The 16,392-nt window shown below is 42.6% G+C and overlaps 2 protein-coding genes and 1 non-coding gene across 3 annotated transcripts; all 3 read left to right on the top strand.

Annotated features, from left to right (window-relative positions):
- The first annotated feature begins 37 nt into the window (after positions 1–37).
- On the top strand, positions 38–5,269 carry ankrd16 (ankyrin repeat domain 16). The gene is made up of 7 exons (XM_040173632.2): positions 38–833; positions 1,968–2,188; positions 2,283–2,325; positions 2,882–2,990; positions 3,080–3,241; positions 3,999–4,077; positions 4,508–5,269. Exons 1-7 carry the CDS (start codon positions 496–498, stop codon positions 4,669–4,671), a joined length of 1,116 nt encoding a protein of 371 aa, XP_040029566.2. The 5' UTR covers positions 38–495; the 3' UTR covers positions 4,672–5,269.
- On the top strand, positions 946–1,033 carry trnay-gua (transfer RNA tyrosine (anticodon GUA)). Its single transcript is given in 2 exon segments — positions 946–982; positions 998–1,033. It is a non-coding gene; the product is annotated as a tRNA-Tyr (tRNA).
- On the top strand, positions 5,242–15,631 carry gdi2 (GDP dissociation inhibitor 2). The gene is made up of 10 exons (XM_040173631.2): positions 5,242–5,582; positions 11,078–11,185; positions 11,570–11,669; positions 12,096–12,230; positions 12,397–12,595; positions 12,701–12,832; positions 13,290–13,389; positions 13,495–13,666; positions 13,869–14,068; positions 14,460–15,631. Exons 1-10 carry the CDS (start codon positions 5,538–5,540, stop codon positions 14,610–14,612), a joined length of 1,344 nt encoding a protein of 447 aa, XP_040029565.2. The 5' UTR covers positions 5,242–5,537; the 3' UTR covers positions 14,613–15,631.
- Positions 15,632–16,392: the final 761 nt, after the last annotated feature.

Consider the following 16,392-nt stretch of genomic DNA (forward strand, 5'->3'; position numbering starts at 1 on the left):
AAAACTACATTTCCCACAAATGCTAGCGTGTCACTCCGCCGGAAAAAGGGCGACTGAAGTGTATCCTTCGTCAAAAGTTTTAATTGTCACAAAACTGTTGGCATTGATGACATTGATCTATGAACTATAATAATAACATAATATTGAAATTATTGAAAAGAATTATAGAGCACTTACCTCGCTTCCGCGATAAGACATTCTACGGAAAGGGATTAGGGCCAAATGTGAACAATAAATTTACTCCATTTACTCTATTATGTCATTAATTATTAATTGTTTTTTCTTCTGTCCTTAACCTTTTTCCTTTGTCTTTATGCATGTATAGACATTAGCAGTGTAAGGTCATGGTTGACCAATCATTTATTTGTCTCCTCTGTGAAAACAACCCAAACAGCTGCCTCCAGAATGTCTTCAACAAACCCAGCTAACAGCTTCCGTCACTGTGATTAGAGTAGTAAGTTGACTTTTAGCTGCAGCATTTAGCTTCCACCCGACATGGAGGAAAGCACGTGTAAACTGTTGGCGAAGCTCGCCCAGGAGGGACAGTTAAGCTCTCTGGAGGAACTGATATCGCGAGGTGGCTCGGCTGCAGCTCAGGCTGTCAGGAGCCAACGCTATGGTCGCTCAGGGGACACCCTGCTACACTACGCTGCCAGAAAGGGACACCTGGACACAGTGGAGTATCTAATAAAGCGGGTAGGCATGGATGTGGAGGTCTACAATAACGACTACAAGAGGCCACTGCACGAAGCGGCTTCCATGAGCCACCAGGCTTGTGTTAGCTACCTCCTCCGGGAAGGGGCCAAGGTGGACAGCTTGAAGAAAGCTGACTGGTTAGTAAGACAATATTTTCCTGATCACAATTAATATAAAGCCGTTATCAATATTACGTCTGTACCCTGTTCTTGGTACAATAATGACATTTTGCCGTAGTTGTGGTATCTCCCTTCGATAGCTCAGTTGGTAGAGCGGAGGACTGTAGTGGTATCAGGCTGAAATCCTTAGGTCGCTGGTTCAAATCCGGCTCGAAGGAGATTTTTTTTTCTCTGTTACTCGACTGGATATTATGACTTCCTATTGTTATTTTAATATTATATACGAAATGTTTGGCAGTTTATAATTTAAAATGGTTATGTTATGGTAAAATTGTACTCCCAGAGCTGAGCGTTTTTTTTTGTCAAAGAAAACGCCCAAAATGAAGCCTCAAGCACTCAAATCACTCACAATCCCAACAATATGAAGGGGAGAACGGGGTTGGTTGTCACACTTTCACACATCATCAAAACGTCTTTCAACAGTCATTCCTACATTAAAGTAAAGCTTAAGGTGTTTGCTTGAAATGTGCTTTTCCTTCCCATTTTATCAATTTATTGTAACAAAGAGGTAATTAACTATCAAAGACACTCAAAATGACACATTTTGACAACCATCACATGCTACGGGGATGATGGTCACAATTCCATTATTATTCCAACGGGCAAATCATAAAAGGAAGCCAAGAAAGGAGATTTCAAACAATCAAAACTATAGCTTTCCCTTCACCCTTTTTAAGGGAAACAACTGTTTTGTTTGAAATCCATTGTGTAAAAGTCGCAAGCTCTGATTCTAACTCCGGACGATTCCATTCCAGCATTTGAGAAAACGAGATATAATGATTGGGACAACCAACCATGTTCTCCAACATTTTCATCCTACAATTCATCTGATGGTGTCTGGTCTAAAAGCATAATAAAGATTAAATTTGATCATTGCTGTGAACTATTTACAAATTAAAATGTAATTCGCAAGTATTTCTCCCCTCATATAATGTTTAATAGTCCTTTTTCATTCTATATGTATACTATACCTTAGAGAAAACTACCTCACAATTCTTATAGATAAATATGTGTTTATGGGATTGTGCGGTTGTTACGTATTTGCTGGCCAACATAGATTTCAGTTGGTCAGCGTTGCCTCTTCTCTCTCAGGACTCCGCTGATGATGGCCTGCACCCGGAGGGACCTGGGCGTGGTCCAGGAGCTGCTGCGCCATGGCGCCGACCCCGCACTGAAAAACAAGGACGGCTGGAACTCCTTCCACATCGCCTGCAGGGAGGGCGGGCCGCTGGTCGTCCAGCACCTGCTTCTCGTTGCGCCGGACGTCTGGAGGGCGGAGAGCAAGACGCGCAGGACTCCGCTACACACTGCAGGTAAGGCATCCCTCTTCGCCACGGATACATGATCGGATCCTCAGATCATAACCATCTCTCTCTCTCTCTCTCTCTCTCTCTGTCGGACTTGCAGCAATGCACGGCCGTGAGGAGGTGGTTAGGATCTTGCTGGAGAGGTAGGTTGGACATTTGTACATCCCCAAAAAATACTACACGGAGAGTCCAATTTGTGAAAGGTTTGAATCAAAGCTTGAAACACCTCTTGTGACCTGTTTAAGTTAATATTCATTTTATTTGTTATACCTCCATGTTGGCGACGGCCGTGGCTGGTCTGATTATAACGTTACTGTGACCTAACCAAAAAATTTTTTGGCCCATAACTCAACAATTCATATGATTTCACACAGGTGTCTTTATAGAACAAAATATTGACATTATGCACGGACATGGATGAAAACGGCAACTTTACTTGGTGCCAATTATTATACTTCAGCAAAAGGTTGCAGCTCTAAACAGATAATAAGCAACATTTGCATTTGTTTGGAGTTGTGTTTGCATCATATACAAATGGTGACTGACGGTTACCATTGCTTTTGTGGACTCAGTTTTGTTGGAAAGGCAACACCCGCACTCTCAATTTCATATGGGATGTAGATATAGCTTCATGGGTTCTGAGCTGTATGATTATAACCATGTATGACTGACCCTCACCTTTACCTGGCCCTCTTCCAGATGTGGCTATGTCCCGGACGGCACTGACAGCTGTGGAGTCACTCCTTTTATGGATGCCGTGAGGAACGGACACATCTCTGTGGCCCGGCAGCTCCTAGAGAAACACCAAGTACGAGGAGGTGCTTCAGCTTCTCTAGGAATTTAAGTAGTTATGTGTACTGTCACGACATGACACATGTGTGTGTCTCTGTGCTGCAGGCCTCTCCAACAGCGGCTGACCTACTCGGGGCTCAGGCGGTGCACCAGGTCGCCGTCACGGGCCAGGAGGAGGCGCTGCGGTTCCTGGTGCGAGACCTAAACATAGACGTGAATCAGAGGGCCACTGACATCCAGCTCACTGCGCTGCATTACGCTGCAAAGGTGGGATCAGTAACCAGGGAACAAGTACCCTGAGGAGATACTTCTTCAGTGGCTTAGAGAGGCGTGCAAAGATTGAGGGGGTAGTTCAAATCATTTTGATTAAACAATACATTAACACACTGAGAAACCATGTTTTAGTATGCATAGAAAACAGTTAGCAGGTGAGCAGATATAAGTATAAAGGGTTAGCTGCAACGACTAACTAGTGACTGTTTGCTTTGAGGACAAATTGGAGAATAGTTTGCTAAAACAAATGAAATTGAAACTCTTAATGAATCGTGAGACAGACACATATAAGCTGTTAGCTACATGGATGAAAAGCTAAAACATAATGGAAAATTGTGAAATAGCTAGCGTTAACCACACTGGGCTGGTGCGGAACCAGGCCAATGACTGTAGTGGATTGTTTAACAACTGGTACTAAGACATGTGATCACAATGATGAAGAACAACCATCCTCACAGCATGGACCTATAATTTACATCTCACTGTGTTTGTGTGTGTGTGAACATGAATTAAGTAAAGGGAAGACAAGTTCACACCAGATTTATATTAATGACATAATTGTTTTCTGTGCTGTATTTTGGGTGATGCAAGGAGCATAACATACTTATCTATCAAACTATTCCTGGCTGCATGGTTGTCATTTATACACGTGCCAGTAGTAAGGTTACGATATCGGAATATTTACAGACCTACCAACAGACGTTTTAAATTACAGCGTGCAGATCAACCGATTTCCTTCTGTGCTTTACAGGAAGGCCACACGTCCGCCATAAAAACTCTGCGAGAGTTGGGGGCAGATCTTCATGTTCGGGACAGAAAGGGTAGAACTGGTGAGCAGTGACTCTCTCCTTGTTGGGTTTAGCAGCCAGCTGCAGTGGGGAGCCTTTTGTCTGGGGTAAATTAAAGCCACTAGAAATGTGGTTTCAAATCTCAAGCATTTATCTATATTATTATTAAATAAAACAAAGATGGAAGCTCAAGTTTAGAGAGAAACATTAAATTAGTTTGCAAGAGCCAAGCTCAGATGATCGGCTTTATGTCATTTTGAGGACGAGGTGGTGATATCTGAATAAAAAGATGTTACTTGTCCTTTTTGCTATTGATTACACAGTTAATTCAAGAACACTATGAAAATATTAGGTTTGGGAGCTCAGGAACATTTTATTCAAGTGCTCTGTTGTACCAAAATGAAATCCTGAGAAAATAACTAGTTAACACGGCGTCTATGGAAAAAAATCTGGTGTTCTCCTCTCCTCCCAGCTCTGCACATGGCCTGCATCGGGCAGCACGCCGATGCCGCCAGGACACTCCTGCAGCTCGGACTCAAAGACTCAGAGGACGCATGTGGCAGGACTGCAATGCAGCATGCCAGGAAACCAGAAGTAGTGCGAGTGTTTGAACGTGGCCTACCAGACCCACCGTAACATGGCATCAGGTGCGCAGGATGCAAAAAACGTCATTTAAAGTCTATCAATTTAGGGTGTAATAAATCTCAGCTCAATTGTGGGACTTCAACTAAATTAAAGTAGAGTATAACTTAAAAAGGCCATTATGGGTGACACATGGGAGTGAGCCTTGTGTTTAGATAACGCTATGCAGTTTGGTGTAAAAAGGAATTGTTTAAACGTATACGTTGTGTGTATATACCACAATGAAAAACATGAGCTTCAACCATTAGCAACATTCTTTTCAGCTGGCTGCTGTGCGATACTTTGCATTAAAGTCTTGTTTATAAATGTGTTTGACTAAATGTATTGTAGTTGTAGTTTTACTGATTTACTCAACAGGTGTGTCGACCAGAAATGTAGTCCACTCTGGCAGCACAAACAGTGAAACGGGTTCCACAATGCATTGTACATCATTATTGTAGTCTCAATAATGGCATCCCTTATATGAGTTCCTACAAAAGTAGACATTTTAAAATAGATAGAACTTAATTGAATGAGAGTAAAGTATTCCACATACAGGCTGGTAGTTAGGAAACTGCAATTAACACGTTCAACAAATAAATGACATACAAAACCACTCTCAGTTTTGGTTAAGTGGATAAAATGCTTAACAATTGGTTACTTAGATAGTTATATTTTAAGAAAATGTGATTATCGTTCTATATTGTATTTTCATACGGACACTTGGGCACCTCGCTCGTCTGCCAAGTGATTGACAGATGGTAAGCCCCGCCTCCGAGGCGCCTGACGCTGAACCGCAGCCCCTTCTCATTTCCAGCCCCGCAGATCTCCATTTTCTTCTTTCCCGATACTCAGCAGCGGAGGAGTAAAGATTTGGAAAAATGAATGAAGAATACGACGTTATCGTTTTGGGCACCGGGCTTACGGTGAGGAAGAATCAAACGTTGCGTTTCGCAGCGCGGAAGTGATTTGCAACCTGTTACCGAAGCAGTAGCTTTAAGCGCCTGGTTGTTTGGCTTTGAACTAACAAGGCCTAATCAGCAGCGCTAGAGCTAAGTAGCTAGCTTAGCTGCTAACTTAAGGCGGGTGACTACCTGTTAGTTAAAGGAAACTGCGAGCAAAGTAGCTAACTGCTAGCACTATGCTAGCTTCAAATATTAGCTTCAAATGCTATCAGTGTATGGAAATATGAACGGTAACTAAGTGTGAATGTACTCAATATACGTTGAACGGTAACTGTTGCTATTTATTAAAGTTGTTCCGGGGACTGTGAATGTAGAGACCATTGTCATTTAACCGGTTATGTGGACGCCAGGCTCTCCGTCAAGGCAAGATTATACGCCTTGATTACGTTAGTCTGCTAACGTTAGCCGACCCGAAATAAGCTAACTAATTAGCCTGCTAACAACTGAATAACGACGTGGCGGCTTCACGGACTCTGTTGACTTTATCCTAGTCTTAGTAGTGTTATTTATATCAAAGCTAATTATTATAAACCATTAAGGATCTCCCTAGCGTTACGTTAACTACGGCTTCCTTCTTATGCTCGTCTCCGAGTGATGGATTCAAGTATAAAGAAGCTGCCATTTACAATCTTTATGATTTGTGGCAAAGTTAATTAAAGTCTGTTGAATTTAGTAAGACCAGGTAGTTTACGGAACGGACTATACACACTGATTATCTAAAACCACAGTATTAATGTGGACTGTGTCGCTGTCAGTCAGGAACTTGAGCAAAGGTCTCATGACCTGTCGTTAACTTCGTGGCTCGTTTTTAACTTTCATACTAAAAGCCAGAAAAGCAGAGGAGGATGTGAGGTGACAGGTTGCCACCTGTTTTCCGTGTCTAGCGGTTTCGTACCGAGATTTTAAGCTTGTCAGAACCGACCATGCCATATCCTCGTCACACCGCGGGCCTGACGTCTCATTTCAATACGCTAATATTTTCTCAAGAACATGCCCATCTGCATTGGACACTAACTGGTGTCAAAATGAATGGTAGGCAAACTCTGCTTGTTTATTTAATAGCAACCGCTTCTATATCCGCATTCCCGGATCCTCCGGTTAGTCTGCTGAGAAAGTACTTCAGGGCTTCAGATTGAGAACAGACCGAGGTGTCAGTGCTTTGCCAGCGGAGCAGAGAGGGGGCTGCTGAGCTCCACGGTGAAGTGTGTTGATTTAGCTCACATTTGGGTGTAGTTTCACCAAGACCAAGGAAGTGAAAGCACACAGAAGTGATCTGAGCGCTGAGCCGCGTGCCTGCCTGAAAAGCCCAACAGACCGCTGCACTAAAGCTCGGTTTTAGTTCCGTTATTCAAACGGGTGACTTCACTTCTGTTTATCCAACGGATTTCCATTTTATGTTACCCACACTAGCACAACTATGACTACTAACAGGCCATGTCAAATGCTGATACTATCTAATTACTAGTTATGCAACAATACTCAACTAGTTTTGTATTCTTCAATGGAATATTTTGAGCACCCAATGGTGTCCTCTTATTGTGACAGGATGATGGGGTTTCCCAATCTGTCCACTACTAATGACCCATGAGGGGCGTTGCTCGGCTAAAGATATGAAACTGCACCTGAATGTGATCTGGTTCACGTCGTGACACTCTGTGTTTCCAAGTGAGCAGCTCATTGCCTGAAGATGAGAAGAAGACGGTATATATTAGCGGTGGTGGGCTGAAGAATACGCAGCATACATTGATGGAGTGCTGCATTAAAACTAGGGGTGTAACGATTCATTTTAACGATTCGATTCGAATCGCGATTCATGGTTGCCGATTCGATTCATGGACGATCTGGGTTAATTTAGAACGATTCGATTCAGTGACTTCAAATCGATTCAGTAACTTTACTGGACAGTGCAGGCAAAGTTTCCGAGATCCCTGTTGTTTCTTGTAAGGAAATCAGATTTAAATTAATTATGGATATTATAAACAAGCAAACAACAATTAATAGCAAATGTATTAACCTTTTATTTGAATCGAGTGCCATTTTCAATGTAAACATTACACAACAATTACACAATGTTTGGATCAATTCACAGAACCCCGGATTTTCAACTACATTGTAGGGTTGCATGTCTTTACAGATAAACCTGGCAATTGTTACTGTGATGTTGAGTTTCGTGCTGGCGAGGCCTGAGGTGTCTGCAAGTTCTGCTGCTGCTGCAGTGGTAACGCTGCTAGAGGTGCCTGACTGTCGGCGTTGTTTAATCCCATGGCGCCTTAGTAGATGGCCGGAAAGATTCGTCGTGTTTCCGTGGTTTTTTATTTGGCTTCTACATAGCGACTTGCTTATATTTTGTATTGTATTTTCATAGAGTCTAAAGGAACATTATTATCTGTTGAGCTTGTTTTAACCACAGATCTTATTTAGGCCATCTAAACAAAACCCCATTGACTCGGAGGTGAAGGGGAAAGGCAAAATGCTGACTCATTTCCAGGCTTTTAGGACTCTTTCCTGCAGCACTGATTGAAAAATCTCCAGTGGTTGTGGTGGAAATATTAGTGATTATTCTAAGAACAATAGTGAACACTTATCCATTCAAAACTTTGAAACTATATTAGTCAATCGTAAAGGTAGTTCTCAAACAATAATGCCAAACATCCCTTCCTATAATTGGGGATTTTGCACTTATGTGAAATTAACTTTTTTTTTAGTATTTTGAACATCTATACAATCGTAGAATTGGTAATTACTCCAAAAACACAATGTTTAAGTTGCAGTCCTAAAGCTTAAAATATTATTTTTGCAATACTAAGTTATGTTTTCAATCTCCGGTAAGGAGTTTACAGTTGCTGCTATCTCTGTGCCATCAAAATGGGGAAATGGACACAATGCGTCCTTCAGCCGCTGTGTAATAAATGAGGGATATCCTTAAATCAATTATACCATATGAAGTTTAGCTATTTGCATCAGTACTTACAATTAATATTAAACCAATTCTGCTGGGAAAATCTCAAAATAAAAGGGCTCAACACATTCCCATCTGTTTTTATAAGCTCATCACATGTTTTGCATGTTGAACTTTGATCTGCTGTGTATCTGAATAAAAGCCCATCTGATTCTTTACAGTGTTGTAAACTGAGAGCATCTATAGTCCTGCAGTGATTGTAACTCCCCATCATGTGATAGCGTTGTGAACTGAGAAACATTCAGCACTTGTCTTCTTCATTGCCTCTTATACTCTATTTTAAATGGGTCTTATGTGTTTAAAATGCAACTGGGAATTTAGCCTTTGGTCACAATGTTTGAATACTGGTTTGAATTTCTGCCTGACTGTACGCTTGATCAGTGTGTTATTCCCCCCCCCCCCTCTGTGTCAGCATGGCCTCTATTAGCTGGCTGATGTAGTGGTGACTGCACTGTCTCCGGCCATGTGTCAAAGTCTGCATTCATGAGCAGCAGGCGGTCAGCTTTAGTCACATGACTCCTGAAGGAGTGACAGTGACGCATCAGAACTGCTCTTTCTTCCCCAGAAATGTACATGCAGTCTGACGTTATATCCTTCAAGTCCACGGCAGGGCAAACTCAGAACATAGAGGAAGAGGTGATCCGATTTCACTGGCACAGGTGTTCTTTTGGGAGAGGACCTATGCAGAACGCTGGAGTCAATAAGTCCCTGAAGTTATGACGGCGTTTGAAGGTCTCAATGCATTTTTACACGTCCATTAGTCCTCTTGTCCCGGATACTGTGTGGCGGTAAATTGACAAATATTAAAGTCATGCTTTTAAAAATGTCTGTGGTACATGTGATATTCATACAAATTAATTGCGTGTTGAACTGGTGGATCCATGCCGGTGATAACTGGGATCCAATCTAGTAATGACCGGTGGAGGCTGCGCCGCTCGCTTTGCTGCAATTTTACAGATCAATGTTTCTCTAAGGTTAACGGCTTTGGGTGGGTGGTTTGGTATGGACAAAAACCGTTATTATCCATTGCACGCGCTGTCCGCTGGTGGGAGTGTGCTCCCCTTTGTGTGCGCTAGGGCTGTCATTGAATATTCAAATATATTCGAATGGTTGTTAAAAACTATTCGAACGTGAAAATTAATTTTCAAATGTAAAAAAAACAAAACACAACCGCGGCAGCGGCGCGACTGTGCTTTGCGGGTGGACGCGTGCCTGTATTGACTATATTGCATGAATAAAATAGACTAGATAGGCTACTAGGCTACAACAGCTTCATGCACTAGTTTGATTATTTGTCGTTTCATGCCAAGGAAAAGTTCCGTGCTTACAGCACAGCTCGCTCGGAGCGTTCAATGTCGGTATGGTAACACTTTCAGTTTAAATCACTGAATGAAGCCATATGTGGGACAAGAATCGGGACCTTGTTTATTGTTGTCGTTCATTTCTCCGCTTTAAGCAGAGATCACGGCGGTGCGAGTGAGAGATCTCACTGCATTGCCTTGGTGCCACCGCCTTGGTCTTGGCGGTTAATTTACTTATTTTTGTGCAGGTAATATGTTGTTGAATAGGTTTAAACTTAAATAAATTACATTTACAAGTAGTTCTGTCTCGTTGTACTAATTTGTCCTGTTACTGACGTGTCTAATGTGCAACCAGATATTATTAACAAATATATTTGAATGTGTTTTTTTAAAGCGAATATTCAAACGGCATTTTTGAGAAATTTTGACAGCCCTATTTGGCAGACAGAAATTCGCTTCTGAAAGAGAAAAATGGTACAAACCCTGACAGTTCCTGTCTCATTACAGGCTCCAGAAAGAGGAATTACATTACATGTCAATTATCTGACGCTTTTATCCAAAGCGACTTACAATAAGTGCATTGAACCATAGGGAAACAAACTCAGAGCAAGAAACAAAGTGCAATTTCATCAAAGAATCCAAGGTGACCTCATCCAGAGAAAGTTCTGAGGCCCTGTTCTTTCATTTTTGGTCATGCGAGGAACAAGTTATACCATGCGTGGCCGTATTGTGCAGCTGTCAGTCAATAGTAAATCTTTTTGAGTAAAGTCCACACAGTCACATGAGGCACGCAGTAATCGCATTATGGCTTTTGGTCTGTGTGAATTCCAGTCTCTGGTCAACATGCACATTTTCCCTCCTCATAACCCAGGCTGTGAGACTTCAAGCCATCTGAAGGCCATAATCATCCTCCCAAAACCGCAGCAGTATGTCAGACATTATGTTAGTACTGGGTGTGGCAGTGTGCGTCTGACTTGTATCTCTGTTAAACAAGTTGGATTTATAACTACACATTCATTTGTACAACCCACCCCCCATCTTTCACGCTGTATTAGAAGGTGGTTAATGTAAGCTGGATCATTGGAGCACAAACGGATCAATCTCGCACACACATACGTTTTGTGTGCCGGTGATCACCAATACCTTCCTATTGGTGCTGGTCTAATTCTTCCTCTTGTTTGTTTTCCTGCCAACAGGAATGCATTCTATCAGGAATCATGTCTGTGAAGGGGAAGAAGGTTCTGCACATGGACCGCAACTCCTACTACGGAGGGGAGAGCGCCTCTATCACGCCTCTTGAAGATGTAAGTTGAGCTATGATGCTGCTGGTTCTGCTCCGAGACACTGGGCCGGTCGCTGGGCTTTTAAATGAAAAGCAAAAGGAAGCCAGAACTGCAGAATGTGAAATTGTTATTGATAAACATCTGAATATTTCCCATGTATTTTAAGGCCGACATATGGAAACGGCTGGAGAAACAGTCTCTGAAACCAGTATAAAGGTGGTTGTTCAGATGGGTAGATTTTATGCATATTGTTAAATTATCAGGTGCATTTTAGAAGACCACTGCACTTTTTACAGTATCTGTCAAGGTCTGTAAAGTGACTTTAATGTGTTCCTGAAATGTATTTCTGGTATATTTGTTATTAATTGTAGCTTGGGAGTTAAGTCTGGTTCTGTTTCCCTACAGCTCTACAAGCGCTTTGAACTCCCGGGAAAACCTTCTGATTCGATGGGAAAAGGACGGGATTGGAATGTGGACCTCATCCCGAAATTCCTAATGGCCAATGGTATTGTGTGTGTGTGTGTGTGTGTGTGTGTGTGTGTTGGGTGAGATTAATAATTTAGAATGCTAACCTGTTAGCAGTGTTTTCTCTTTATCACACATATATTCAAGCTTTCTTTGAAATATGTTGTTGGCAAGGCAAAAGTTGTTATTGCTACTTTGGTTGCAGGACATTGCAACGTTGAAACCTGCGTTTACCAAAGTGACGCTTGTAGAACAGCCAACTGGAACGTCCTCCCTGTGAAATAATCTGTGATTTGCCAAAGTCTCCCATCATGGGCTAGTTTTCTACAGTGCAGCAGTTTGGTTTTCTTTATGACCACTTTTAAAAGACTGAAAACTCGTATGCAGCAGCACCCCGGCTTTAAGCAACGGCGTTATTTAGTGTTTTTGTGAAACTAATGCAGATGTTTGTGTCTCCTTCCCTCAGGTCAGCTGGTGCGCATGCTGCTGATCACTAAGGTGACCCAGTATCTGGACTTCAAAGTGATTGAGGGCAGCTTTGTCTACAAGGGGGGCAAAATCCACAAAGTTCCCTCTACTGAGACAGAGGCTCTGTCATCTAGTAAGTTATTTAAGCAGCCAGTGGCCAATCGAACAGCGAAAACAAAAATGTGCTTGAAACCGTCGAGGGGAATGTTTTTGATTTACTGTGCTGCAAAGTAATCTTCATCTTACTTGGCGTTGTTTTGAAGTAGTCGCTGTAAAGCTTTCCTTTTCGCCTAACAAAGGTCTGATGGGGTTGTTTGAGAAACGGCGCTTCAAGAAATTGCTCCAGTTTGTCTCCAACTTCGACGAAAGCAACCCCAAATCCATGGAGGACGTCGACCCCCAGAAAACTACCATGAGGGCCATTTTCCAAAAGTTCAGCCTGGGCCAGGAGGTCATGGACTTCACGGGCCACTCCCTTGCCCTCTACCGCACAGACGAGTCAGTACTCCAGTTGTTAAATTGTTCTTTTTTGACAATAAAACGTAGATTGCATCTGATAATGATGCCGCTTTTTTAAAATGGTCTCTATTCCTCCTCCCTCAGTTACCTGGATCAGCCATGCGTTGAGACGATAAACAGGATCAAGCTTTACAGTGAGTCTCTGGCCAGATACGGCAAGAGCCCGTACCTCTACCCACTGTACGGCCTGGGAGAACTGCCTCAGGGGTTCGCCAGGTAGGACCCTCTCCCTTTACCCTCTTTACCCACTCTCAATTCTCAATATTTCTACGAATCATTTTGTTTCAGCTGCGTGCTGCTGCACAAAGTGGAGTTCAAGTAAAAAGGATGCTTCAATGCTTAAGTTAAAAGAAATCAAAGGCCGTCAGCTGTGTGAATAAAATCTGTTAATGAGCAAAATGCTAGAATACAAAGTTGTATTTAGTTCATTGACTTTGCCCCATTATTAACATGGTTGACATGTTGAGCAGCGATAAACGCATCACGAGTTCAGGTACTAGGTCAGTGTCCTAAATGCAAAGGCTATAAGATGAGTGTAGCTAATTGGATCATGATGGCAAACGGAATAATTAACTAAACTGTGTAGACATGTTCTTAATGTTACCTTTGTGAATGATTGAATATGATCTATGTCTTATGAAGCAACATCTCACACCCTTTTCCCCCATGGCAGGCTGAGCGCCATTTACGGCGGGACGTACATGCTGAACAAGCCCATCGACGAGATCGTGGTGGAGAACGGGAAGGTGGTTGGAGTCAAGTCCGAGGGAGAGGTAAGCAGTTTGCTCTGCGGTGGGTTTTGCGCGTCGCTCACCCTTTCTCTGGGAATCAAACCTCTCCAGTGACCCCTGACCTTTTGGTTGTTCGCCCCAACGCAGATCGCCAGGTGCAAGCAGCTGATCTGCGACCCCAGCTACGCCATGGATCGCGCCACCAAAGTTGGCCAGGTGATCCGTGTCATCTGCATCTTGAGTCATCCAATAGCCAACACTGGTGACATCAACTCTTGCCAGATCATCATCCCCCAGAATCAGGTCCAAAGGGAGCATGGTGAGCACACATGGGAAACACATTTTTTTTAATTATCTTAAATGTGCAAATCCAGCAACACCTCTGGTTTCAGCCTCTATGCCAAACCATGACAATAAATAGAAAATTACAGCAAGTTAACCTTCATAGTGTGTAGCGTTCATTGAATCACATTGCTATCTCACGAGCTTCCATTAACCTCCGTCTTCTCTCCGGTTTCCAGACATCTACGTTTGTATGATCTCCTCTGCTCACAACGTGGCAGCACAAGGCAAGTACATCGCCATCGTCAGCACCACGGTGGAGACGAACGACCCCGAGAAGGAGCTCAAGCCGGCCCTGGACCTGCTGACGCCCATTGAGCAGAAGTTTGTCAGCATCAGTGACCAGTACGCACCCACCGACATGGGCGCTGACAGTCAGGTACCCTCTGCTTGTTTCCGATCACTTCATTGACTCATAGTGAGCCCTCTTGGCGGTCCCTTCAGACATTATTTCATATTTTATCAGCTGTGTTCTATGTTAATATTGTAACTCCAGCCTTGAACGGTTGTGCTGCTTTGTGGTAAATCTGAAGTTGTAATGCATATCCACTCGTAACAGAAGGAAGTGCCACTCATTTTAGCACTTTTGTTTTGCTGTGTGAGCAGAAAAGGGGCGCTTGTGCACAGGAAACACTTCTGTGGTCTGTTTCTATCCGCCTGTAAACTCAGTCGGTACTTGATAGAGATGAATTACTAGACTGTTCATCCGCCTCCGCGCACTAAAGGAACCTGTTAAACACAAGGCCTCTTTGATGTGCTTTCTCCCCTAGATTTTCATCTCCCGCACGTATGATGCCACAACTCACTTCGAGACGACCTGCGACGACATTAAAGACATCTACAAGAGAATGACGGGCTCAGACTTTGACTTTAACGAGATGGAGCGCAAGAAGCAGGACACCTTCGGCGACGCCTGCGACTAGAAGCCTGCTGCCATCCTGATGATTACAGACAGCAACAACTGAAACAAAAAATAGTAAAAAAAAATAAAATTAACTACACAAAAATGTACACACCTATGGGCTGGCTGCTCATCCGAGTAAATGGTTTAGCCCCTTCATGATATATAGAGATAATACGGTATTGTTGGATAGGGTTCACCGAAGGAGTTTGCTTTTTAAGCCCACACTCTGATGGATGTCTCACTAAACGCTGGTTATGCCTGGTATACAGTAATGCCATACATCCTTCTACCGCATCATCATGTCAAGATGATTTATAGTCCAAAGATGCCGAATCAAATGATAATTCATAAAAGCTATCTTAAAAAGTGGGTATATGAGTGGGGTGTTGAAATAGTTTGTCATTGTATAAAACACATTTGGAAGATAAATATTATGTATAAATCAATCAATCAAATATTGGTCTCGGCAAGTATTTTTTCATGTGACAGAAGTGGCTCGACATTGTGCGTCCGATTTAAATCATTCGACTAATAGAGGTTTCCTCTGAGCACATTCAGCAGACCCTCGTGTGAGCCAGCGCCTCAACCTGCAGCTTCCATCTTTAGCCACTTATGTAGGTAAGATGGCTTGATATTTCTGTCAATGTATTTTGTTATCTATAAATATATTTTTCTTGTTAGACGCCTTTCCTCTCATATCTCTAGCAAGGCCTGACGCATCCTACAAACCAAGCCACTCAAGGGCAACCGTGGTCCAGCATAAACCACCCAAATGTGTTTTGCAACCAGCTTGAGTCCCTCTGATGCATCAGACATCTGTTCGTTCCTGCATCATGTAAAGTGGGGGACGTTCTGAGCATTGACAGCAGATTGGTGGGACGTGTTGACTGTAATTGCTTAAGAAGGACCAAAATGTGTACTGCAGCAGTATGTAATTGATGAGAGTTCTTTTGGTATCTCATGTCTTGAAAACTTAAAATGACATCTTGGGCTCAAATGATTTCTATACTGCAAAGTAAAAACTTTATCAAAAATCAATGCTGTGTTTGATTCCTATTTTGCCTTCCTGTTTCTGTGTGGATTGAATGACAGTGAATATGTGTGTATACAAGCAAAAGGCATCTACAAACATAAAATATGCATAACGCCTCACTACATCAATTATGAAATGTAATAAATATCTAATGCATGAGTCTTGTCTATTACCATCCAACCTATCATACCCAAGTTGGGGAGAATGTTTAAGGGAACGCCTCTCAAATAAACTACGACTCCCACAAAGCTCTCCTGAGTCCGACACCGCGTTGGCTAATGTTGCAGGTCTTTTCTCAATGCTGAGAGCGGACTTGTGTTCGACTCCCCAAGACGGCAGGACTTGATGTCACCACGTCAGCTGCTCCTGCTAATGAATTGAATACAGTTCATTTCAATACAGATGTATACACAGCTCAAAAGAACTCAATGCACCTCAATGGATTTAAGCATGTAAAGCGGTGGTCAAGACAACTTGCTGAAGTTCAAACCAAGCATCAGAGTGGGGAAGAAATGGGATTTTAGGGACTGATCATGGCATGACTGCTTTAAAATAACTCCCTTGCTTTCTGATTCTTGGAGATTAATACCATTTCAACATATGTCATCAGAGCTGCCAACTTTTCAAAAAACCTTGGAGTGAGATTTTGTCGGGGGTGACCAAAATTTTGCCGCGCACGCAGCCACACACGTTGGTGGCTCAAATATCAGGAAATTGGAATTCATTTGGCGTAGTACCCATGTTGTACCCTGCATTCTGGTGGTTT

This window comes from Gasterosteus aculeatus, chromosome 4 (assembly GCF_964276395.1).
Source record: "Gasterosteus aculeatus chromosome 4, fGasAcu3.hap1.1, whole genome shotgun sequence".
Taxonomy (NCBI): domain Eukaryota; kingdom Metazoa; phylum Chordata; class Actinopteri; order Perciformes; family Gasterosteidae; genus Gasterosteus; species Gasterosteus aculeatus.